At 38.3% G+C, this 25,199-nt stretch overlaps 1 protein-coding gene across 1 annotated transcript in view; it reads right to left on the reverse strand.

Annotated features, from left to right (window-relative positions):
- Positions 1-9,633: 9,633 nt before the first annotated feature.
- Positions 9,634-25,199, reverse strand: part of RSPO2 (R-spondin 2) — a 56,344-nt gene continuing 40,778 nt past the window's right edge. The window contains exon 6 of the mRNA XM_010006534.1: positions 9,634-9,743. Within this exon, the coding sequence (XP_010004836.1) occupies positions 9,634-9,743 (110 nt within the window). The remainder of the gene's footprint in view (positions 9,744-25,199) is intronic.

Genomic DNA, 25,199 nt, shown 5'->3' on the forward strand with positions numbered 1-25,199 from the left:
CATATTTGTTGAGAAGTTCATATTTGTACACATGCTTTCTATCTCTCCCATGATCCAGATATACTAGGACTGGTTAAAATAATATCCTTGGAAGAACTGAGGGCATTTTCAAAATTTTGAGGGTTTGTTAAGCTTATACTAGTTTTTCAGTTATTGCTGTCCCCCACTGATGCAAGGCTGCCTTTGCAATTATACCATTTAATGAAAAAGGATATATTGGCCCAAAAGGCAAGAGGTTTACCTACCCACACTCAATGAGAAGAGGTAAGGAAGGTCTCATCTGCAAGGCTACCTTTTAAAAATTAAGCAGTATTTTTCTGTTTCCGTTTACAAATAAAATACTTATCTAAGTGTGCCATATGCTGTCAGGTATGGCACAGTTTTGAGAAACTCTAGACATACAGCTGGTCATGGCCTGTGAGCTACTGCATGGTCTCCTTTCCTCTTAAGACCTCAGTGTCCTGTGCAACTGGCATTTTTTAGTTCATGATGTCTTGTTTGTCTTTATTACTACCACTATTAGACAGGAATTAAAGATGTAAGTGTAGCAAACATTTTACACATCATTTGCTTTGAAGGTCTGAAGCTGAATAATATCTACCCAGGGAGAAACTTCACTGACAACATTTGTGAGCCTGTGCTTCTGATTATATCTGATGTTAGCTTCCAAAAAGTTTAGGATTCTTGCCAGTTTAAGATTATACTGTTCTTCAGCTTAGGCAGAAAATTTTTGGAATGTGTTTATTTTTGTCTTTATCTGTATCTGTCTTTGTATCTGACCAAATACCAATATGTATTTTCTCATTCACATTTTAGACACCAGCCAAGACTGTGTTTTTATATATTTGGGCTTCCTCAAGTTCATGGTGGTTCTTTGAGGTCTCTGTGAGCCTTCTGGGAGCTCAAAAACAAGATGAACAGAGTGGTTTTTGATAGCTTCATCTCAGAAAGATCTTCGGGTTCAGCTGCAACGTTTATCAAAACTTACACACCTACATGGCTGTCTCAGCTCCACTCTGAAAATAAATGGGTTGTAGCAGTATGCTACATAGTAGAATGCTTGTTTCTGGGCTTCTGAAATGTACAGCCTCCTAAACACAGATGGATCTCCATCTATTTCAATTTAGATGAATGTGCATGGCTCTCAACAAGCATAGCTGAGGAGAAAGGCTGGTGGTGATGAACTGGGGCAGTCTGCAGGGAAGACACAGGGGGACTCTGAAGTGTCTGGCTGCCACTTGTTAAAGAAGGCTTGCAAATCAGTCCTCAGCAGTACCACCTCAACTGTAGAGACACATTTATGCAAGAGTTAAAAATTAATTACTGGCTAGGCACTGCCTTTCTCTCTGTTTTTTATGTACATGTAGTCCTTCAGAACAATAAATACATTCAGCACTATCATGTATTCCTTCCAGGTAACTAATCTCCCTTGCAAATGGCTTAGCTTACATTTAGTTGGGTGTCTATGCCCAATGGATGGCAAAAGTGTTCTTAATAGACTAGGCCAAGCTAAGCAAAGCTCTAGTAAGTCAGGATTTAATATGTACAGATCTGGATTTGCTATAAAGTTTCACTTGGACATGTATTCTTCATTTCATATAGAAGCAACAGTATGATTTCGAGAATTTTTAACCTACAATTCACTGATCCAGGTGCACTTTGCATAGCAGATGCCATATGGGAAATCTGTGGTTGCCATGTTTTAAGCAGTTTGGTCCTACGTGAGATCTTTAATCAACAAAACTTCCAATGCAACTCTTTCCTTAAGTGAATGCTTTGTGAAACTGATTTTAAAAACAATAGAGAGCAAAATTAGCACAAGAGGAATTTCCTATTAGTCTCAGAGAAGAGAACTGGAATAGCATATAAGCAACAGATCAGAGGAACTCTGTGCTTAATGTCAAATATAACTTGTGATAAATAAATTCATTAAAATTAAGACAACCAGTCAAAATTTAGAATCTTACTCACTCCAGGTTTCTCCACACATTTCAATCTGCCTGATCTTCACTCTTGCCTAGTTCCCAAGAAGGCAGAAAGTACATCCAGGACTGTGTACACAAAAGTCTTCATTGCTGTTGGTCAGCCTTAGGACAGCTGCGCTCTGGATCACCATCTACTCTCAAAACCTTCAAATTACTGAAGAGGACCGAGGTGGCATAACATTTTTTAGAGGAAAGGAGAGTGTCTTCTGACTGGCAAATGTAGCATTGAAAATGGGCTACAGCCAAAGGACAATTTTGCTGCTGGAATAATTTAGTAGGTCACAGCAGGTTGAAGGAAAGGGCCTGCTCTTCTTATGACTAACTCAGATGGAGGAAAACACACATTTCATGAATTATGTTGCACAACCAGCTATATTCCATGGAAAAAATGCTGCTTAGGAATCAAAATTGTCCTCCTGAAGGCTTCAGGTCTTGCTCTAGATCTTAAGCATTATAGGCCAGGCTGAAATGCACACCACAGTTTCATTGTCAGCAAAGGGTCCATCAGCCTTACCTGGCCTGTTATGGGTTTCTTTTGCTGAAGAAGTCTTAATCTATATTATATCTGTTAATTAGCCATTTTAATAGGGTAAAGTTTGGGTTTATGATAAGGTTATTTCTGGCAGGAAGTTCTGTTGTACAGCTGAGCTTTCCTTCTCCTCTCTATTTATCAGAGCAATGCTAGCTTTCTGCTTAAAAACATGTGGATATTCTTCAGTGCCAGAATGGTCAAAGATCTCACTTTTCTAAAAAATGGATTTGGATTTGGAAGTTTCCCAGGTAATATATCTGCCCTTTCTTTTTACATCACACCTCAAAAAATGAAGCTGATCAGAGAAATAAAGAATTAATATATTTCTTCAGAATGCATGTGCTACTTACTTTCTCTCTCTGAATAACATCTGGATTTTCTTCAGTGTGGTTGGCTGTGTAATTCAGAAATACATGCCAAAACATCTGTAATATTGCAAAGCATCTGTAGCTTAGAGCTCATAGGAATTCCTTGAATTATGACATTAGAAGCACTAGGGAGCAGGAAGGAAGGGGAAGAAAATGTAGGCAAAAACCACAGATCCTTGTGCTCCACTACTTGCATGAAGGGAAAATAATAACAAAATGAGAAAAAGAATGAAGAATGATTGCCTTATTCAACTAATCAGCATTGTAGAGCTGTAGCTTATTTATAATTAGAATAAATGCAATTTGGGTCACCTCAGTACAGATTTATAAAATGCTTTCATTCATCATTCATGCATCCTTATCATAACTGCATACAAAATTCAGATTGAAAATGGTTTATTCTTACTGTTCCTACTCTTCATTTGTATGGTTGCCAATCTTCTATGAATGATCACTTTGTAATAAACTGGAAAAATCTCCATGGTTTGAGTTCAAAGGCAAATGTACCTTTAGACGACAAAAACCTTGCAGCTTCCCTGCCCAAGTCACCAGCTGTCTGTATCAACTGTCCTAACAGGACTGAGCAAAGACTTTGATTTTTAACATCTTTGTTGAACTGGGATTGAAATGGTTTGAATTTAAAAATTCATTATAAAAACATGAAGAAGCAAAAGAAAACAAATTGAAAACCTGTTATCTAAACTAACTTAGTGAAGCAAAAGACACTATATACTTCTATATAAAAACCTAGAAAGAGGGTCTAACAGATCAAAGCAAGGGTTCAGTATTCTGCCTCCAATAGTGGCAATGGGCAATACTGTGTAAGGTGAGCACATCAGCCACTATCTGCAGTTTCTTCATCTCATACTCCCTCAACATCTGCAGTCATTGGATCAGGGATGATCATTACGCTTGTCCAAATACTTACCTATTCCTGGTTTAGATTATTAATGTGAGGGGATACATACTTGCCTATGCCTGTCATCATCTGTTTGTAGACCTTTAGTCTATGTAATTAACTCTCCAGAGAGAAGATATCTGATCACAACATAAATTACTAAGATCAGCCTTAGAGTTCGATTCCACATGCCCTAGTCAAGAAAATAGGCAGACTATAAGGCATTTGATGTAGAAAGGCCATTCACTGCTCCTGCCAAAGCCAGGCCACAGGGTAACAAGGAACATGAGGCCAAAAGGAGAGTACCAAACTGTGACAGAGAAATCCTGTGGCTGCACTCCACATCCCTGAGATTTTTTTGTGCATGTATCACTAGACAGCAACTAGATAAAAGACTGAAACAATTCTGGAGCTAAGATCAGGACAGCATGCGGAGCAGGGGGAAGGGTGCAATCAATACCCCCAAGTCCACTCAGAAAGAGAAATAAAACAACCTCTTGCCAAAGTTTCCAATAAGAAAAGGTCTTCACAGGAGGAGGAAAAAGCTCTTATCTCTCTTGTTTCCCATAAAGTCTGACAGAGAAGCTAAGACATAGTTGCAAGCCAAGACATGACATGTTCTCTGACTGCCACTCTTTGGTCTCTTGAGCTGAATTTCTATTTTGAGATGTGACTTGAGAAAAACAAATAATCCTCATTTTTAGTGTGTATTAATTTGTGGTCTATGAACTATTAGTTAGCTTCATTGGTATTGCCCAATTAAAATCAACAAGATTACTTGAGCGTCACTGAAGACACAATTTGAAAACAAGGAGACTAGGTAGATCTTTCACAGCTGATATGACCACAGATGACTGTGACTATCACACAGTTTAAGTAAGGATCCAGCTTCACTGAGGTTGAGGACATATGTTCATTACACATAAACAGAGCTAGTCTGCATTTTGAAAAAATATCAGATGAAGTCTAGAAGAGTTCAACAATGTGCTGAAGGCTGGGCTCATTCAGGATGCTCTTTCTAGTCATACATTCTTTACAGCACCTTTCACTCCTGAGAGGAGCTGCACTTCACACACTGGCCTGCCTTGCCTCAGGTGTCCTGTAGGTCAGGCTGCTCTAATCCATCCTAATGCTAACAATGTCCTTTCCTCACTCCCAGACAGAGTCTTCTCATGAAAGAAATTATGCCAGGTTCAGCACAGAGCTTTTGGTAAATAACTAAACAAAAAGCTGACAGTGGTTTCTGGGTTATATTTTCAGAAGGGTACATTTTGTTCTTGTTGGCATCAGTCCAAAACAACACCAGTCTCAAGTTTACAGGAATCTATGCTGGTTTACACCATCAGAAGTGAAAGTGAGCTAGTGTCAAGAGACAAGTCCTTTTTGTTGGTGAAGGGAATGAGATGTTTGCTTTGAACTACCCCCTGGTAAGAAGTAGCATCATCCATTTAAAAAAACATGACACTTGTGCCAGTAAGATCGGTTAATTCTATCCCATATTCTATTTCATCAGCACAACATAGCTGAAGTACTAATGTTGATATTAATCAGTTAGGAAAAGTTGTCTCAATTTAGAAACATTCAATAGAGATTTTATCAATATTTTTAGTTTTAATTAAAAAAAAGTTAATGTGGTGTTTAATTGATTTTTTTCTTATTCAAATGATAATCTTTAGTTTTTCATACTACAAAATCATACTGATAAAGGAAGATACATCATGTAAGTCCTACAAGTATTCACTTTTCTGTCACAGACATCTTTATGTTAAGCATACAGGTGTAAAAGGATAAAAATTTCCTAATGCTGGCTTGCATTCCCATCATGTGGAACACAACTTTTTATTTTATTTTATTTTATTATTTTTTTTCTCCCCAGGAGTAAGAAAAGAGAATGCAACAATAATTTCTCACTAGCAAGAACAGCTGAGATGTATTGAAGACCAGTCAGCCACAAAATAATTGCTTTAAACTTGCACCTATTTTTTTCTTTTTTTGGTGGACTTCTTAAATTTAAAGAGACAGATGCTAGGAGGTCAGGATAAGGTAAGGAATACTGAGGATAGAAAGATCCTAAATGCAGAGTGGGGCTATGCAACTGTTTCTTCGGGGACAGGTGAGTAAGATATAAAAGAATGTACACTTTTAAGAAGTAATTTTTTGCCCATCATTGCACAGTAACACTTTTTAAACTGATTACTACAGTATGTGAAGCTCTTTATCCTACTACTTAAATCTCTTCTGGTTTAAACAAATTGCCAATAGCTTATCATTAAGCTGGGGGCATAAACACCTTGTGAAGTCAGAAAGTCTAATCTTTCCACTGTTTGAGAGAAACATTAAAAAAAGTGATGACAGCTTTGAGTGAAAAAGTGGCATCTGTACTTGGTCAGCTGCTTACCAGAAGAGAAGCAAGACCTTTACAAGCATGCTTTTGATCAAATTTAAATGAAATAAGAGGTAGAGTGGCCACAGGCTGCTTTCATTATACCTAGCTTTGAAAACCTGATCTTCACTTTACCAAGGAACATTTGTTTGAAGATCCTGAAGCAGTAGTGTAAGCCAGAGCTGTCCCCAGTTCCTCAAGCATCCCAGTAGAAGTATGAAAGTCACCATTGTGAGATCTTCTCTGAGTCCCAGAAGGGAGACTGGGAGCGGTTGGACCTCTTCTGCCCAGCACTCAGGTGTCCACCACTGGGGTTCTGTGCCTGTGACAAGAATGGAGTAATTCCACTGGAGGGTAACTAAAATAGTTAGGGGGCTGGAGCACAAGACATCTTAAGAGAGACTAAACTGAAGATGGGTGTTTCAATTGGAGAAGAGGCAGCTAAAAGGAAATCGAGCAGCAATCTTCAGTGGCCTGATCAGGGCTTACAGAGAAGCCTGAGCTCAACTCTTCTCAGAAGTGCACAGCAAAAGGACAAGGGACAATGCACTCAAATAGCAACAACAACAAAAACGCCTCTGAAGATGGTCCAACATGGCAACACAGACTTGAGATGTGGTGAAATCCTGTGCCTCAGGTAGATTTGATACAAATTTGAGGTTGAGCCCTGTTTCAAGCAGAGATTGGGACTAGATGATCTCTCAAGGTCAAAGAATTGTAGAATCATAAATGTCTGAAGTTGGAAGGGACCCATAAGGTTCATTGAGTCTAACTCCCTTCTCCTTCCAACACTACCATATGACTAAAAGCACCATCTAGATACTCCTTGAACTCTGACAGGCTTGGTACCATGACCACTTCCCTGGAGAGCCTGTTCCAGTGACCCATCATCATTATAGCAATGAACTTTTTACTATTTTCCAAGGCATGGTCCTTCCTAATTCAGGAGAAATGTGATCCTACAAAAAGCCCAATGCTATGAATGCATGGATAGGATGACCATGTAAATGCAGGTTAAGAACAGATGTACAAACAGGACAAAGAAGAAACTACACATGAGGGGACTAGTTACTTAGGGATGAGTTTCTTTTATCTACACTCCGAAGGAAATGCTGCATATAAAGGTGGCTGGGACAAGAGAAACCCATTCATATCTAATATACAGTGCCTTTTCAAACACTGAATTGTTTTGTTTGGAAAAGATGTTTAAGATCATGAAGTCCTAGCACTGCCAACTCCACTACTAAATCATGTCCCTAAGCACCAAATCTACATGATTGTTGTGCACATGTGGTAGGTATCAATAAAATAGCTCTTTGGAAAACCCTCAACTTTTCCACTCCAGTGAAAGAAAATCTGCATCCACATACCTTCTCCATTTCTTCTTTGTGTATGCTTTTCCAAAGAAATACACTCTTAGAATGAAAAAGGACCAAAAATATTTTACTTTAAAGCTTGTGACATAATTTTATTGTATTTTGTAGCATTCTTTCCATGACATGCCTAATACAGTATTTGTAACCACTACTAAAATGATTGTATGAGGGCATTCACTGCACTTACAGCCAAATTTGATAACCAATAAGCAAACAGGCAGCTACAGTTCTTACTGTCTTTTTTTTTTGTCTTTTTTTTTTTTTTTTTAAAGTGAGCATTTAATGTCTAAAATAGCAGCCCAGGATCAGATCTTATTTTTCTTAAGTTTATTACATTCTAGTTAAGTATGAACATATTCTAAATGAAAGATGGTTAAAACCTCATGCTTAAGTGGAAGTCCACAAGCAGTTTCATGGAACATTCACATGTGCCTAACTACTGCACATTTTTGTAGCAACACTTGTCCTACCTAAAAACAGATATATTTGTGCTTATAGATGCTTTATTTCCCTAGTTTATTTGTAAAGCATATAACCCATTAAACTAAAACTGAGATTTGTGGGATTTTTCTAGAGTATATTTTGATAAGAATTTTGTCTTTTTGAAGTCTGGTTCTGGGGTCTGTTTTACCTTTCCTTGCTTTGTGTCAGTCATATGCAAATTTAAGTCCCAGAACTGGAATAACTTCTCTAAGTTAAAATTAATTGTAGCTGTTTTAGCATGGTCTTTTCTCAGCAGGTATTAAAAAAAATCTCGTTGAATGCAAACCCAGTAATGCTAGGTTACCTAATTACACATCCTGAGCTGTTTTAACTTCCTACAAAGAAAATTCTCTCTACCTCTCCCAAAGAATTCCTCAAAACAAACATCAGATGCAGATTAAATTTGCTAAACTTCTACAAATAACTTACAGTACAGGAACACTGACTGCAGATTGCCATAGTTTTGACTGACTGCACTTACACAGCTTTTTCTTTTGTTTCTTCCCTATTCAAGTATTTGTTTTCTGTATCTGACTGGATCAGAAATCAAACACTGCGCATTCTATTAAAAAAAACCCTACACATACAATATTAGATATCAAGAATGTTCCATAAAATTTCTGTCCTGACACTAAAAACATCCATCATCATTATGCCTTGTATTAAAAAAAGGCACATTTCTTTTTCTGAGACAAAATACACGGGCTGAGATAGGAGTACAGAATAGCAGAAGAGACTTGTGGTTTACTAGTCTGGCAAGTGTGCTTCAGAGCTGACACTTGATTGTGAGGGTCAGTACAAGATAGTTTAGCCATTTGAATGTGCTTTACAAAGGAGAAAAATAGTTTGTAACTATTGAGAAATATGAGAAGATACTTAAAACACAGTAAAAGTAAACATTTACTGGATTATTTTAAAGTATATTATTAGAACCAACAGGACATAACTTTCAACATGTATAAAGTATTATACATAAAAATGCATAGATGTACAGTAAATATGTTCATTTATATGTAGACAGAGTAATATGTACACACAGGGTCTGTTGTGCTTCTGAACTCTAGGCAGTGGTTCCTGCAGTATATTGTCTTAAAGCAGTTTATTATACAACTGTTCCAACGTAGCAGGTGCTGAGAACAACGTACATTAAGTAAGTAACTAATATCCATTTAGTCTTAAAATGTACAAATATAGGAAACAAAGGCCATATATGCAATAGTACCTAAACCTCCAAGACTTCCTTTTATATTATTTAAATATGCACAAGTCCGCCTAATGGTGACAGAGGTTTCTTTCCTGCTTCCCTTCCGTGTCAGCATGTTGACCAAGCACTCAGGACAAAATCTGTCATGCACTTCAGAGCCATTTTCACTGATTCAACTCAGTGTGCTCCTGACCTTGAAGTCTTCAGGTCAAAATTGAGAGGCAAAAATAAAATAAAAACAATATAAATAAACCAAGCAAGTTTGTGGGCTTTTTGTTTTTTTTTTCACAAGGTATCTGCCACCAATACTGTCAAAGCAGCTGAATCATAGTGCATCCATGGGCAGGAGCATATAGCAGCTTTTGTGCACTTTGCAAAAAAATATATTAAAGAAAACCAAGTCTTTACTGGCTTGTTTTATCTGTTGCTAAAAAGATGCTGTGCTGCTTCTGAGCCCTTTCCATCAAATTCTTTTTCTTCTTTTTCTTGTCCTTTGTTTTTGTTGGCCTTCTTCCTAAAAAAAAAAAAAGGAAAAACAATATCAAATGGTCAATTATATGAAGAATAGAAAGGAGATACTAGACTTAAGTCAAAAAACTCTGTGGCACAGAAATTATCAATGGGGACCGCAAAGGTAATATGCTGGCTAATGAGCTTTGATCACCAGTGAAAACAATGTGGTACAAGAGGAGACAGGATCATTGACTGTCATCACTTGTCCAAAGGCACAATTTTGCTGTTGTAGATCCCAGTTTCAGCAGGGTAAGTCCAATACATCCATGCTTTCTATGAGAGATTAGGCATTACAACCCATGTATTTGACTGGATATTATCCTACATGGTTTGGCAGAAACAGTGCCACCTCTGCAAAGAACTGTTTTTGTTGTTTATTAGTGCCTAATTCTCAGAGCATATATTACTGTTCAGAAACAAAAATTTCATTACATGCTTCTTGCTATTGGAAGTTCACTGCAAAATAAACAAAATCAGGAAATCAGGATCGATGCAGGCAAAAAAAAATTCTCAGCCTCCAGGATGGGGAAGTTTTTCCCTGTTCAGTTCTAATAATAAATCAGTGCCCTTTATCTGAGCAAAGATATCATGGACTGAAAAAAAGCTAGCTACAAAGGCCCTCATTCAGCAATGAATATCTTTTAAGTATACGTTTCAATTGTATCAGCTCTACTAGGATTCAGGGAGATGACCAAATGCTGTTTGTAGTGAGAACAGTCTCTGTTTTCTTGGCAGTATCAGATACTGGAACATGTGATCAATGGTAAAAAAAAATAAGGTTATTAAACTCTAGAGATGCCAACTTTGTAAACTTTCAGGATGACTAACTTAAGAAGACAGTAGAAGGAAATTTAAGTAGCAGATGACACAAACGTGAAAATGCATTTTTCAACTACAATGTCAGTACATTATTAATTGTGAGAAATATTTGCCAGTCTGACTTGGTCTTACTACCATATCATTTTTCAACTAAAAAGCCTCAAACCAGTAAGAAACATTTTTCTCTATTTGATAATAACATTGAATAAATATGATTTAAAAATTAATAAAAAGTTATGATTCATTAAAAATGTAAGGCTTTATAACTGAAATTACATATTTCTAACATATCCAGGTTACTATTCTGTAGGAATTATCAGAGTATGTATAAATAAAATAGGGTAGGGCATTAAGGTAATGAGCACATGAGTTTTGTTCATATTAAAATCATAAGGGTCCTGGGAGTTTACTTCTGCTTCTTATTAAAGTCTGGCATTAATACTACTCTGGCATCTTGCCATTTTTAAATCCACTTAATCCTACACAGTTAAACCTCAGTCCAACCAATCATTAATCAAAGAGGCTTTTACATTAAAACTTTTTAGTAACACTGTACCAAATGACCAGGCACACCTAATGAGGTCAGAGGGAAGGAACACTTGACACAAAGTGGAATTGCAACAAGATGGCTTCAATTACAGAAATTTCCATATCAAAATTTTGTTATGGGATTCTACCAGCTGGTATATTGTCAGACATCAGAACTGGGATGAATGTATAGTCGACCACTGTCATCTATCTTGCACTTTAAGTATTCTGAATATTTTAACTCACAGCTTTGAAATACTTATTAAGGAAGGAGTAGATGTGGGAAAACAATCTGACATGAGATACAACACTGTTCATCAGAAGAACAGTAGAATCACTTTGAGCTTTATTGCAGTTTCGCTATCCTGTTTGCACAGTGATCTTACTTTTTTCACTGTATAGACCGATTAGTAAAACAAATATAAACTCCAGTCAGAGTCACGTCTAGTTTTCTCTACAGTCTCCTCCAGACAACTAGAGTAAATGCTTGCTGTACATTTAAGGTAGTGAAAGATTCTATTATTTTTCCTCTGAAAATTCTGACATGCACAGATAAAACTACTGAAGATTCACTTGGTATCTCTTTCAGTCTTACAAAGTAGCTACTGTAAAACAAGCATCAAGTCAAATTCCCAGCATGCTCTCCATGCAATATTCTTAAACCAGAAATTATCTGGACCAGATTTCAGTGTTTTGACATGTCACTATGCAACAAACACATTAAAGTGCTTCTGCTGCTCTGCATGATCCATCTCTGTACCTGCTTTTGCCCCATGGCACAATGAAGCCAAATAACTTTCTTTTACATGTGCCACGGAGTAGCAACCTGTGTGAGGGTATCAATAGGTATCAACCATTGATACCTGGTAGCTTGTTAACCTCTTAGTAAGCTCTTTGGCTGCTCACCATATTTCCAAGTGTCCAGTTGTACAGAGTAAGTTTCACTAAACCACACAGAGAAAATCCAAATGAATTCCAAACGAATGAAACCTGAATTCCAACTGTCATTTTAACCAGAATGCTGAATATAAAAGGTATTTCTTGGCTAAACATCAGTTCCCATATTGCTACTAGAACACAACAGAGATTAGAGATTATCAAGAAAGAAGTAACTGTAAAGACTAAAGAGTTCAAAGGAATCAGAACTTTTATTAAATTCAGATTTCAACTGCAGTGCTTGTTTTGCCAGCAGAAGCACAGTGAACAGAAGCAACTTCTGAATATCTTGCTATAGATGTATTTTGAAGAACTTGATGTTTATGATACAGAAAGTAGATCCTCAAAGAGAATCCAGCAGCCAGACTCTCCCAGCTCCTCAGCTGGAAGGCAGTGGGGTGAGGATGGCTGGTGGAGGAGGTGCTTCCCTGAGGATGGGATGGCAGTGGCTCCCCCAGCTTCATGTGGAGAACCTCATCCACAGGGGGCCTTGCATGGCCTCCCTCACACCTTGCCATGCTCCGAAGCGCAGTAGCCCTGAACCCAAGCCCCTCTCCATGGGAAGCAGCAGGGCTTGGCTTTGCCGGTGCGGTTGAATAGTGGAATTAGTAGCAGTGTATTATAGTCCAGAACCTGCAGTTGCACTTAGAAGGAAATTCCTGGCTGAAGCCAACAAGGAGGAAAAGCAAAAGGAAGCTCTCTCTAGAGAGAGTTTTTACCACTATCAGTAACAGGTTATAATACAACTGCACATGAGAGAAAGTGACAATGTCTGAAATATTAAGCCTTATCCACCTAGTCTATAAACCCCTCCTGACTGGAAACAACACCCAAGTGAGCAAATTGTCCGGCTCACTCTTTAGGCAACATTACATCCTTCTGAGTGGTAACTCGCCTGCTTGTCACCTGGCAGACAGCCACACACCTGGCTTCTCCTTTCCAAGGTACAGTCCTCCACATCAGGTCTAATCGTCAATCTTTACTTTATGACTGCAGACAATCTATTTTTTAAAACCTTTAGTTTTAACAGCAATGAAAGAAAATACAAATAATTCATGCAAACAAAAGGATACCTGACCACTGTTCAGGCTACTGTGTTCTTATTTTAATTTTTATTACATTTTCCTTTGCATGCAAACTATCTAACTTTTCCTTGAAGAACATTTTTTATCTCTGACTGTCTAAAAAAGGGTTCCTCAGTTTTTATTATCATAATCAGCTCTGAACATAATTTACAAAACTTGTTTAATACTTTGTAAAGTCTTGTGCATACTGAAATGTATAGGGCCTAAGAAGGATCTGGCATTTAACTAGATTTGGTGTTCAATTATCTAGCAAATAAAAGCCCTCAAAGCTTATCTATCATTCTGTATCTCATATTTCCACACAGGTTATTTAACAGAAGCAAGATTGGCAAAGCCATTCATTCAAAACTTTTATTGTAAGGTTATAAAATTCAGTTCTGCTATTTGCTTTATAAATTATCAATGAATAAGCCCTCATTGTCTAAGCAACTTAGGTAGATGGGCAACTAACACGATATGCAACAAAACATTATCATTAGCTAACAATGTACCACAACTTCTGTGATTACATACAGGTATTGGTGCAATACCATGCAGTTAACAACGCAACTCCAACATTAATTCCTGAAAAAAAAATAATTTATGCTAATATACACAGCAATTGTCCGTACACCAGAGAGTAACAGCTACAAAAATAACTATTTAACTTGGCTTTTGCTGGATTGTTTTTCTTTCTTTTTTTGTTGTTTTTGTACCATTTTATCAGTATTGCTCCTACAGCTGCTGCATACTGGTGTATTAGAGACCTGTGCTCAGTTCTCTGGTTTGTCTCTTGTCCTGAGGTGAAAGGTGTTTGGAAATTCTGCATGTTCCTTCTGGATGGACCCACCTGGTCAACTAAGAATAGACATTATCTGGTTCAGAAAAAGCCTTCATCACCTTCTGTCAGCTGCAAAGGCACCTTTCTCCAGAAAGAGTTTGGGCAGCAGATTCCCACCACTCAGGACACTCTTGGTTCTCCAGAACTAAAATTCAGCAAATGTATCCACAGGGACTCCCAGCCACATTACTGGAGATGCTTGTCTCAGAAGGACAGCACCATTTCCATATCTGAATCAGCCTTCATCTGCTGTATAAATACTATTGTATGGACTGCTCTTCTAACAAAATATGTCCATTGCTAGTTTCAGTAGACAGAGCAAACACAATTTACACCCACATGAGGGCAGCAAGGATTTAAATTTAAAACATTTAATATAGGGGGGGGAGAAAGCAGCACCTATCTGTAGCTTTATTTCATTCCTCCCCAAAAATATTTTTCAGTGTTCTTGCATACAAATTATTATTTTAGAGATATCAGAATGTTTAATACTTCCTTCTTTATTTAAAATATTTTTATATCCTATTGATGATTACTGAATAATGGAATTTACAAGTGTCTGTCTGCTTGCCTTCCCTAGATTTTCACATGCAGAATTTCCACTGCTGGCAGCAAAGACACAATTGTGTCCTGGGATAACAACAGACCTTGCTAAATACTCCTTTTAATTATTTCCTCCCTTTCATTTGTCTTTTTAGGAGCTAAATGTTGCACATTTGTACATTATTCTACAGCTGCAGTTCTACCATGGACCCCGCATGTGGCAGCATCTCAACCGTGGGGGAAGCTAGAAAAGTCATGACACTCAAATCATATTACTGACGGATGGCAGACACCAGGGAGCTAATGACAGCAGTGAAAAGATTATAGAGATATTTGATGATTACCCAGTCAGATCAACTCAAAAGAAAGATGGCAGATGTAGGCTTCTGGAGGAGCCCTCTCTGGCAGGACATCTGTTCTGCACAGACCCACAAATAGCTCATAATTTACTCCCCATTTGCACCACACATCAAACTACACATAAACAGTGACTGCAAAAATACAACAACCAAGCAAACAAATGATTCTGTCCAGAAATTATTCCCCAGAAGTAACTTATTTCCAGGGGCCTTTGGTAGGTTAAAAATTTTGGATACTGAAACTGCCAGAGAAATGCACAAATTGTTAAGAAATCTTATAAACACACAGTCAATGAAAGAAAAAGATTCCCCACTGTTACAAAGTCAACCTCTCCCTAAAGAACATTTTACAAACCAAGGCTGACAAGCAGCCCACAGGAAGAGGACTCAAAGAGCTTTTTCATAACTTAGCAAACCACATGCCACGGGCACCTCTACCAACATCACCTTCTACCAAATTCACAACAGCTTTCCTAAACTAGTGTGCAGCAGATTTTTTAACAAATTTAGGCTGGAATCGGCTATGCTCAGTGTGTGCTACTGAAGGAACGGGACTTATGGGAAATCAGCCAAAGTCAAATAGCCTTTTTGGACAGGGAGTGAAAGATGCTGGGACTTGGATGGTGCCATTGGAAAAGAAGTAAGAAGGTGGAGGAGATGGGAAAAAAAGGGTCGAATGTCAGAAACCAGTTCCTCCTTTTCCTGTGTGAGTTTCTGATGCCATTTTAAGTCCTGTGAACACATATTTGCCTCTAACGACAACAGAAGGGATGGTATGTTCACAAAGAGTACACCACCTGCCACAACATCATTTCAAATCCCCAAATACCCGAATATGAAAAGACAAGTTAATTCATGTTTGCAAAGTACCGAAGCACAGTGTTAATGGACACCATAGAAAAACTATTATTTTATCATTCTTTCTTTATTATCAAGAGTTGAATAATGTTGAGCAAATGAGGGCTTAGAAAAATTACTGAATAAAATGGAAAAAAATATACCACAATTATACACTTTGTCACAACTGATAGAAGGGAGGACCAAAGAAGACACTTCTGCTTTGAAGTGCTTGAGTTGGCTTTGAAATGCTTGAGTTTGCAACCTGATGGATCTTTTGTACTTTTTGGTTCAATAGTAATAGCTACTGTTATAAATTATATGTATTCCTCACCTACTGAAATTAATAAAAGACTAACAATATTAGTTCTCTTATGTAAATGCACAGTTTTATGTTTTTCACACACTCTGGTCTATTTGACGTCAGCTTTCTTGATGAAAATTACAGAAAAGTCTGTCTTGAGTAAACCTTCTAATGCACTACCCTGGTAGTGCAGAGCTAACCTGCATGATATTGTATTCAGTTCCTGACAGTCAGAATTCTGATATTTTATTTTCAACTTAATAATTTCACAGCTTTGAGTAAATTGTAACATCCCAACCAACACTTAACATTCCATATACTTGGTGTTTGTATACACAAAGCATCAGCTACTGAGATGAAAGCTAATTTAATAGTACCAAAGAATCAACTAAAAGAAACACCAAATTATCCCAAGTTTCCATATCTTAATCCCACTATCTTTTTTTGTTTAGACACATCCGTCAAGAAAGTAAGGAGTTTAGTATTTAAGGTAGAAATAAGTTAGATACTTTCTCCCAAAGGACTCATCTATTTTTCATCTGGCCTGAATACAAACTAACTAAGCAATACTAAAATCTGATATTCTTTCCTTCTGGACAATATTGAGTATCATCAGACATTGTCATCTGTTTAAGAAATACTGATTTCTCCACAAAGAATGGAGTTTACATGTCACAGTCCATTGAGATTCAGTGGATTTCTCCTCAACTTTAGGGCAAATTCACTGGGAAGAGTCATCTTACATCTCTGAAATGCAATGCATTTCCCACAGTGCAGTTTTCCAACGTACACAGTAGATGGCAGTGAAATATTAACTGAAAACTGGCTTCCACTTCTATAATTTCAAAGAACATAAGCCATTCTATTTCTTAATTAATATACAAAGTGCAAAAAATTAAAATTTTCACATATGGACTCAGAGGAGAAGGAAACAGCACACAAGGGGAAAAAGAAAAACTAGCAAACTCCAGGTGACATGGAAACTCTTAGAAAACTGTGACAGAAGTCCTATGTTTAACTGAATATATAGATGTTTAAATGTCAGGTTCTATTGTCCTTTCAGTCACAGTTGTACAAACTGATGGATCTCAATTACAGCCAAAATGTTTATCTAATGTAGATTCACCTCAGAACTCAAATGATATGAATATCAGTTGCATACAGGGTCCTCCCTACTTTTATCTTAGTCACCGCCATGTCAGATCAGATGTTGCACAGGCAGAGACAAGCAAAATACTTCCAGTGACAGCTTGGGTTGGCTTATTTTCCTTCCTTCTGCAGTGCAATATAAGACAAATTTCAAAATAATAAAAATACATTTTATACACAGTCAAGTGTACACATACAGCTATAAATATATTTTAACTCTATAGGCAACAATTATATCTAAAAACTAATTGGCTTTGATCTTCTCTCGGTTTCACTGGATCCTAATAAAACTCTCTTTTTTCCAGGTTTTCAAAACATATTTTCTATTTTTCTTCCATTTCTCCTTTTTCTAGCCAATTTAATTAATTTTATTTCTATCTCATATAGGAAATAGAAAACAAGTTCTACTGAGACAATATTTATTTGTAGCACCTGTGAAGTTTAATTTTGTACTGGAAATCATATTTTGTTCAATTAAGGGTTTCTTACAGAGAGAGATTATACTGGGAAGTCGATATGTTTTTAGAGATAGTTTTTTTCTTCTTTGAAATACTATTTGGTTGTGAAGGGTTTCTCTTTTTTAATTCTCTTAATTCTGGTCAAGAGCTGAGGAACAATTTTGCTCCAGGACCTTTTTCTTTTTTTCTTTCTTTCTTTTTTTTTTTTTTTTTTTTTTTTTTTTTTTTTTTTTTTTTATCTTTTTTTTTTTTTTTTCTTTTACTTTTTTGCTTTGAAATGTTTTATAGGTGTTTGTCATTTCACACAGATGAGTTATGGCACATGAACTGAGATGTGACCATATCCAAAGCTTGCAGGTATATGGATTTCTGTGCTCTCTTTGTGCTGGGAGGACTCATCTATTTGTCTACCTTTGATCCTGATCCATGGATTCCTGAATCCGTGCATTCCTGTATCCAGCTCCCAGAGGTGGTTTTTTTTATAGTTTTAATTATCACTCTTGCCTCTCTTCAAGTAATGCACAGGTAATCTTATTGAAGTCAGTAAGAAAAGCAGCTAAACTGAACACCAAACAATGGAATAAAGTACGATCCAGCAAGAAGACTCCTACTGAATAACAACTAAAAGTGAAGATCAATGTATTATTTCTAATAACATGATGTAAAATTATCTCTGTCTGCTCATCAGGAGTGGTGTACCAGATCAAGGCAGCACCTACATTGCTCACAGATATTAATTTGGTTTATGCTCAAAAAGGTGCTGAAACAGAAGATATTCATACTGCATACCTATATTTGATCAGGTTAGTGTCTGTTTATCCACAACTATAGCAGTTATCCTGGGTGCACTTCTTTCCCTTCGGACATTTGTTTGGTGCAGTGGGATGAAGCACATGTGCTTCCTTTCTTCACCAAACCCACAATCAGAACTTCTCCATCCATTTACTACCTGTACTAGGGTCATGATGGAGTTGCTGTCTTGGTCTTCTAATTAGCATGTTGCCTTTTTTTATATTACCCCCCCCTGCTGATGCAGTGCAACACACTCTTCATACCTAATGATCTACACTTAGCTTTCAGGACTTCCCCTTGACCTGTACATTGCACACAGACTTCTCCATGGAAATTCTATACCTGCATTAATAAATAAAACAGTGTGGGAGAATGTCCCCAAATGCTACACCTTGGTTATCTGTCACGTTGGACCTGGGACAGTCCCTGCTCTTCCCAGGGTAACAGCGCAGGCCAGGGCTGCTGCCACAGACATGTCCCTGGCTTGGGAGCTCTAAGCAGAACAATACGGATGTGGACCAACCTGTGGCATGCAATGCAGTGCCAGGTAACACCCCAGCATGTTTAGATAACTACAATAGAGATAGTCACCATCTTTGAGCTGTGGTTAGACGGGACTTAAAAGAAATCCTGAGTTGAATGGCTTTATCCCTAAATCTATTCCAGTAGCTTTTCCACTAGCTTACTTAAAGAGAAGCATTTTCCCAAGACTGCCTGTGAGGATCTAACACTCATTTGCAAGCCAGGCTGACTTATGCTGTAACCAATAAACTCCTAATCACAAAACCATAGCATCATAGAATGGTTAAGGTTGGAAGGGACCTTAAAGATCATCAAGTTCCAACACCCAGCCTGTATTTGTGCCTGGGGTTGCACTGACCCAGGTGCAGGACCTTGCACTTGGCCTTGTTGAACTTCATGAGGTTGGCACTGGCCCACCTCTCCAGACTGTCAAGGTCCCTCTGGATGGTTTCCCTTCCCTCTTGGGTGTCAACCACACCACACAGCTTGGTATCAGCAAACTTGCTGAGGATACACTCAATCCCATTGTGCATGTCTCCAACAAAGATGTTAAACAACACTGGTCCCAATACTGATCCCTGAGGGACACCACTAGTCACCTGCCTCCACTTGGACATTGAGCCATTGACCACAACTCTCTGGGTGTGGCCATCCAGCCAATCTCTTACCCACTGAGTGATCCATCTGTCAAATCCATGTATTGTTTGGAGACCAGAATGTCATGTGGGACAGTGTCAAACGCCTTGCACAAACCCAGGTAGATGACGTCAGTTCCTCTGCCACCATCCACCCTCCCTGTAGCCTTGTTGTAGAAGGCCACCAGATTGGTCAGGCATGACTTGCCCTTAGTGAAGCCATGTTGGATGTCACCAATCACCCCTTTTTTTCCATGTACCATAGCAGACTTTCCAGGAGGATCTGCTCCATGACCTTGCCAGGCACAGATGTGAGACTGACTGGCCTGTAGTTCCCTGTAGTTAAAAACAGGGGCTCTGTTCCCTTTTTTTCAATCAGTTGGAACCTCACCAGACTGTCATGACCTCTCAAATACGATGGACAGAGTCTTAGCAATTCCATCCACCAGGACCTGTGGGTGAATCCCATCAGGTCCCACAGGTTTATGCACCTTCAGGTTCTTTAGATGGTTACGAACCTCCTACAGTGGGGAGTAATTCACTCTCCCAGTCCGGCTTTCACCTGTTGTGGCCTTTGTGTTGAGGTTGGAGCACTTGTCAGAGAAGACTGAAGCAAAGAACCTCAGCCTTCTCAATATCCTGTGTTGCCACCTTGCCTGTTTCCTTCAGGAGAGGGCCTACACTCTCCTTGGATGTCCTTTTCTCCCCAACATACCTAAAGAAGCTTTTCTTATTGTTCTTAACATCCCTGGCAAGATTTAATTCTAGCAGGGATTTGGCTCTCCTCACCTGATCCCTGGCTGCTCAGACATACTCTCTGCAATCCTCCCAGGATACCTGCCCTAGCTTCCACCCCCTGTATGCTTCCTTCTTCAGTTTGAGCTTTTCTAGGAGCTGCTTACTCATCCACACTGGCCTCTTGGGGTTTCTACTTGTCTTCCTCTCAGTTGGGATGCAACGCTCTTGGGCCTGGAGAAGGTGATCCTTAAATATCAGCCAGCCTTCATGGGCCCCTCTACCCTCCAGGATGTTATCCCAAGACACTCTCTCGAGCAGATCCCTGAAGAGGCTGAAGTCTGCCCTTCTGAAGTCAAGGGTAGTAAGATTGCTGTGAGCTCTCCTTGCTGCCCTAGGGATCTTGAACTCCACCATTTCATGGTCACTACAACCTAGGCTGCCCTTGAGCTTAACATCCCTCACCAGCCCTTCCTCGTTGGTGAGGACAAGCTCCAGCACAGCACCTCTCCTTGTTGGTTCCTCAATTACTTAGAAAAGGAAGTTACCATCGTTGCACTCCAGGAACCTCCTGGATTGTTTGTGTTTAGCAGAGTTGCTCTTCCAACAGATGTCAGGGTGGTTGAAGTCTCCCATGAGGACTATGGCTTCTGAATGTGAAGCTGCTCCTATCCATCTATATAGTGCCTCATCTATCATTTAGCTAGAAGACATTTATTCACTATCAGAAGCTGGAGAAAGGGCACTTTTCACCCTAAATCTTATTCGTTTCCCAATAGTCACACACTAGCTTTTCATGGATATTCAAGTTAATACTGCACAGACATTTATATATATATATAAATACAGTATCCAATATGGCACTTCACCTTGCTAAAGTTTTTGTTTGTGTTAAACCACTGCCACAACTTTAGAAACAACTTCATGGCCCATGGAACTTTTTTGGAAGTCTGTAGTTTATATGGAGTCAATTTTACAATAAAGTCTAGAACATAAAATCATTTGAGTGGGTTCACTTAAATATGATCTGGACCAGCGTTCGAAGCTCTGCTGTTAACTTAGGAAAAGGATAGCATGAGGAGTTCTGCAAGGAAATGGCAAGGCATCACGATGACAGTCTCTCCATAACATGGTCATTTTGCACCTAAGCCCGGCTGCTGCCTCCGTGGGAAGTGGCAGCACAGGTCTCCCAGCATGTTGATGCTATTTCTTTTTCCACTGCAAACACGCCAGGGAGAGAGCACCTTGGAAAGGAAAAGCTGGCCTAACTGGTGAGTTTCAGCACTCCAGGGCAAAACACAGTTCCCTCCCTACCCCAGAACCAGTCTTCAAACAGGAACACAACTACCATACGCTCATTAGCACATACACAGTGTGTGTAACTTCTTTGGTTCTAAAGGAGACTTACTCTGACAAAAATACCAGACATTGACTGTTTCATACTGCCTGACAGATTTGGCCTGGAAAGTGAAAGAAAAAAAAGTTGTATGACCATCATCTGTTTGCATTATTGTCTTTTTTATTTAATAAGTACCAGTAACCCTATTTTCATTTTCAGGCACCTGGAGCTTTGCTGTAGCCCTGGCTCCTGGCCTGGCCCTGTTTCTGGCACACAGACAGTGTTTCTGGAATCCATCTCGAACTCTGGATGATGAAACTGTAAAAACATTAATCATTAATTTAAAACTACTGAATGAAATTTCTTCATATTTCCTCCTGGACTTTTTTCTGAGGGTTGAGCAATGTTTGGTTCAACTCTGCATAAATCTCACTACAGGAAAGCTCTGCACACCATCCCCACAAAACTCCCCACAAGCAGCTCTTTAAATGCCCCCACATTGCTGTGAAGTGTTAACTAAATTATTTTGACCAACTGGCATTTGTGGCTTGAACACGAGCTAGCTGAGGACAGCAGGCAATATTAGTAAATCAGGATCAAGGACCTAAGATAAAATGATCTTAAAATTACTTCTTTTTGGCTTTCTCCAAACTAACGCATAAACCGATCATGGCACCACTTAATGTTTTTTCCCCCAAGGCACTAAACTGGTGTATAGCACTCATTAATTTCTTTTTCCCTAGAAAAAGAAATTTGCTTAAGGTATCGTGAGCCTTTAAAAATATGATAGTTAATGAGTTTCAGTGAATGGGTTGTAAAATATTTAATAGCTTTTTTTGGTATTCTCAATCTTGAGTTACCAATAGGCATTTTCTCCCTTTTTTAATGTTAATCAGAATACAGTGTAAAAGAGCTAAAAGCAGAAAATTCAATCTGATATGCTTGGAGATTTTCATAGCGAAAGAGTCACATAGGAAGGAAACAAATTAGGTGGTTTCAAAGTTACAGTTATTTAGAAGTTCTTCTTACAGAAGAAGTTAATATAGAAACAAACAATTTATGCTATACATTCTTTGAATTATGCTCTACAGCTTTTCCAAATAAATTCAAGTCTGCATGTAACAGCAGTATTAGATATAATGTGTCCTATATTAAATTTTACTGCAGATACACATGGGAGCATAGTAAGGATAAACCACATGCCAAATAACCTGTGATTTCTCCACGTTTATTATTAGATTTAATAACCTAAAGTGTCTCGTTTGTCTTGAAGCCAACTGAATCAGTTCTGATCTGAAGTTCACTGCATCAAGATTGTCTCAGACCTGCGTATCTTTTCAAAGTCTGTAGACAAAATAATAAATACCTAGACAGGAAAATTAGATAATGTATGTCGCTTTCAGAATGCTTTATTCTCATATGCTGTTGAGGCTAATAACTTGTTGCAGAGCTACATCCAATCTGGATCCAAAGACAAGAGGAGATGGAGGACCCACCACTTCCTCTGGTAACTGTCCTAGCAGTTAATGATCTCACTGCCAGACATAATATGCCAAATTCCTAACTTAAATTTTAATATCTAGCTATTATTCATCATTATGCTTTCCTAGCCTAGATTAGATTTTTTTCTCTTTATGTGTTGTAGATAAATTTCTGCTCATCATCCTTCTGGTAAGTTAAACATACCAATCTTTGCATATCTTTCTTTAAAGTTTATTTTGTAGCCCTCAAATACAGTTTTTACTCTTATCTGCACAGTTTCCAACTGAACTATCTGTTCAGCTTTCCAATATCTTCTATATGGGTCAGAGTTCTGCTAATACATAGGATAAACTGATTTATTGTGCTTTTCCCTTATTACCAAAGTTATACAGTCAAGAATTGCATTTGAATTTTTTCTCAGCATTGTAGTGGACTCATGATTTCTTCTGAGAAACATGGCTTTTCAGATGCCACTCCTCATCCTTCAAGCATGCATTCCTTGTTCTAAAACTCTTCGCTCCTCCAGGATAACTTTACATTTAACTAAATTAAAACGTCTTGTTTGAATGCGGGCACTTTAAAAAACAACCTGGATTTTTCTTTATGTTTACTCTAGCGTATTATTTACGATTATCCTCAGATAGTTTCTTTTTTAAAAAAAAAAAAAAAAAAGTTTATATAATTGACTGCAAGAAATAACAATGCTACAGAACTTTATTAAGGTCATCACCACTTCTTTCTAGGCATTGGGCCAGCATATGTTTTAATTTTATTTTTTGGCAAAGAAAATAAAAATTTATAGATCTATAAATGTCCCCAGCCTGAACATTTTCAAGTATGGTCCCTAGTCCTGCACGTGACTTTTGTGATGCTCCTGTTCACTTTGTTTCCACCACTGCAAATATTAATCCAAAAGGAACTGATTTTGCAGAAGTTTTCAAAATAGGAATGTAAAGGCTTAACCCTCACACAAAGAAATTTTACTTTGAAAAGAATTCTATTAGGTTAAACTTACCTGCTGATGGCAGGACAAAAACAAACAAACAAAAACTACCTTGAGATGGACTTAACCATATGATTCTAACAAATTTTACATCAAAAGCTGCCATAAGGAAATAACAAAATGGGATCTACCAGGGGAGTGCCACAGACTAGTCATTCACCTTTCCTAGAAAAACATATGTCTAGGAAGAGCCACGAGAAGCCTGAATAGAGTGTTATTTCCAGAATTAAACCAATGTCACTGCAGTACGGGATCCAGCTGGAGCAGTGGAGAACATTTTTGCCCCAGCCGTTCCTCAGTGCCCACCACCTGGCAATTACCTGGCACAGCTCTGCAGAGGACATACGAACAACTGCTAATGCAGGGCAGCACAAAGCCAAGCTTGCAGGAAAGCTGTCTGCCTTCAGTGCTGCAAGACACCCAGCAGAGCATGCAGGGCTCCAGGAGAAGCACACACGTGTCCTTCCCCGCAAAGCACAGCTGCAGGAACACCAGCAGTGGGACAGCACTGGCTTCACCTAGAGCAACCATGCAGAACTACAAAAAAAGGTTTGTTTGAAATTATTTTAACAAACTGAAGTATGCTTTGACAGTAAATTTATCCATTAACATTTTCACATGCTTAACATACTGAATAATGAGTATGTATTTCAATCCTAAGAGCATCAGTGTTTAAACATGTCATATTTAAAACCATGTATTTTTTATATTTAGCACGGACACGGAGAACAACAAAAACACTTTTTGCCCCTCCCAGAGGTAAGAGACATGGATTTGCTGGGGGAATGAATGGTCTGCTGCATCTCTGCTACACCAGTCTGTTGCTGCAGTCACTGTCAGCATCATGAGGGCTTCTTTCCCCTCATACACACAGCAGCTGGATACAGCCTTGGCATCACATGATGTGAGCAGCAGTGTAACATGGTAGCTAACAATATACATCAAGTGGACAAATTAGGTTCCCTTCTTATTCTGATGTACATCTGCAAGAAAGACAGCACTATCATCTCCACCATCAGTTTAAACAACTAGTCTAAACTAAATTGGAAACTAAAGTGTTCATTTTTTTCCTGCATAAAATGTTTTCAAGTATATTTACACTGATAAACTA

The sequence above is a fragment of the Chaetura pelagica genome, unplaced genomic scaffold (assembly GCF_000747805.2).
Source record: "Chaetura pelagica isolate M959 unplaced genomic scaffold, ChaPel_1.0 scaffold76, whole genome shotgun sequence".
NCBI classification, from domain to species: Eukaryota; Metazoa; Chordata; class Aves; order Apodiformes; family Apodidae; genus Chaetura; species Chaetura pelagica.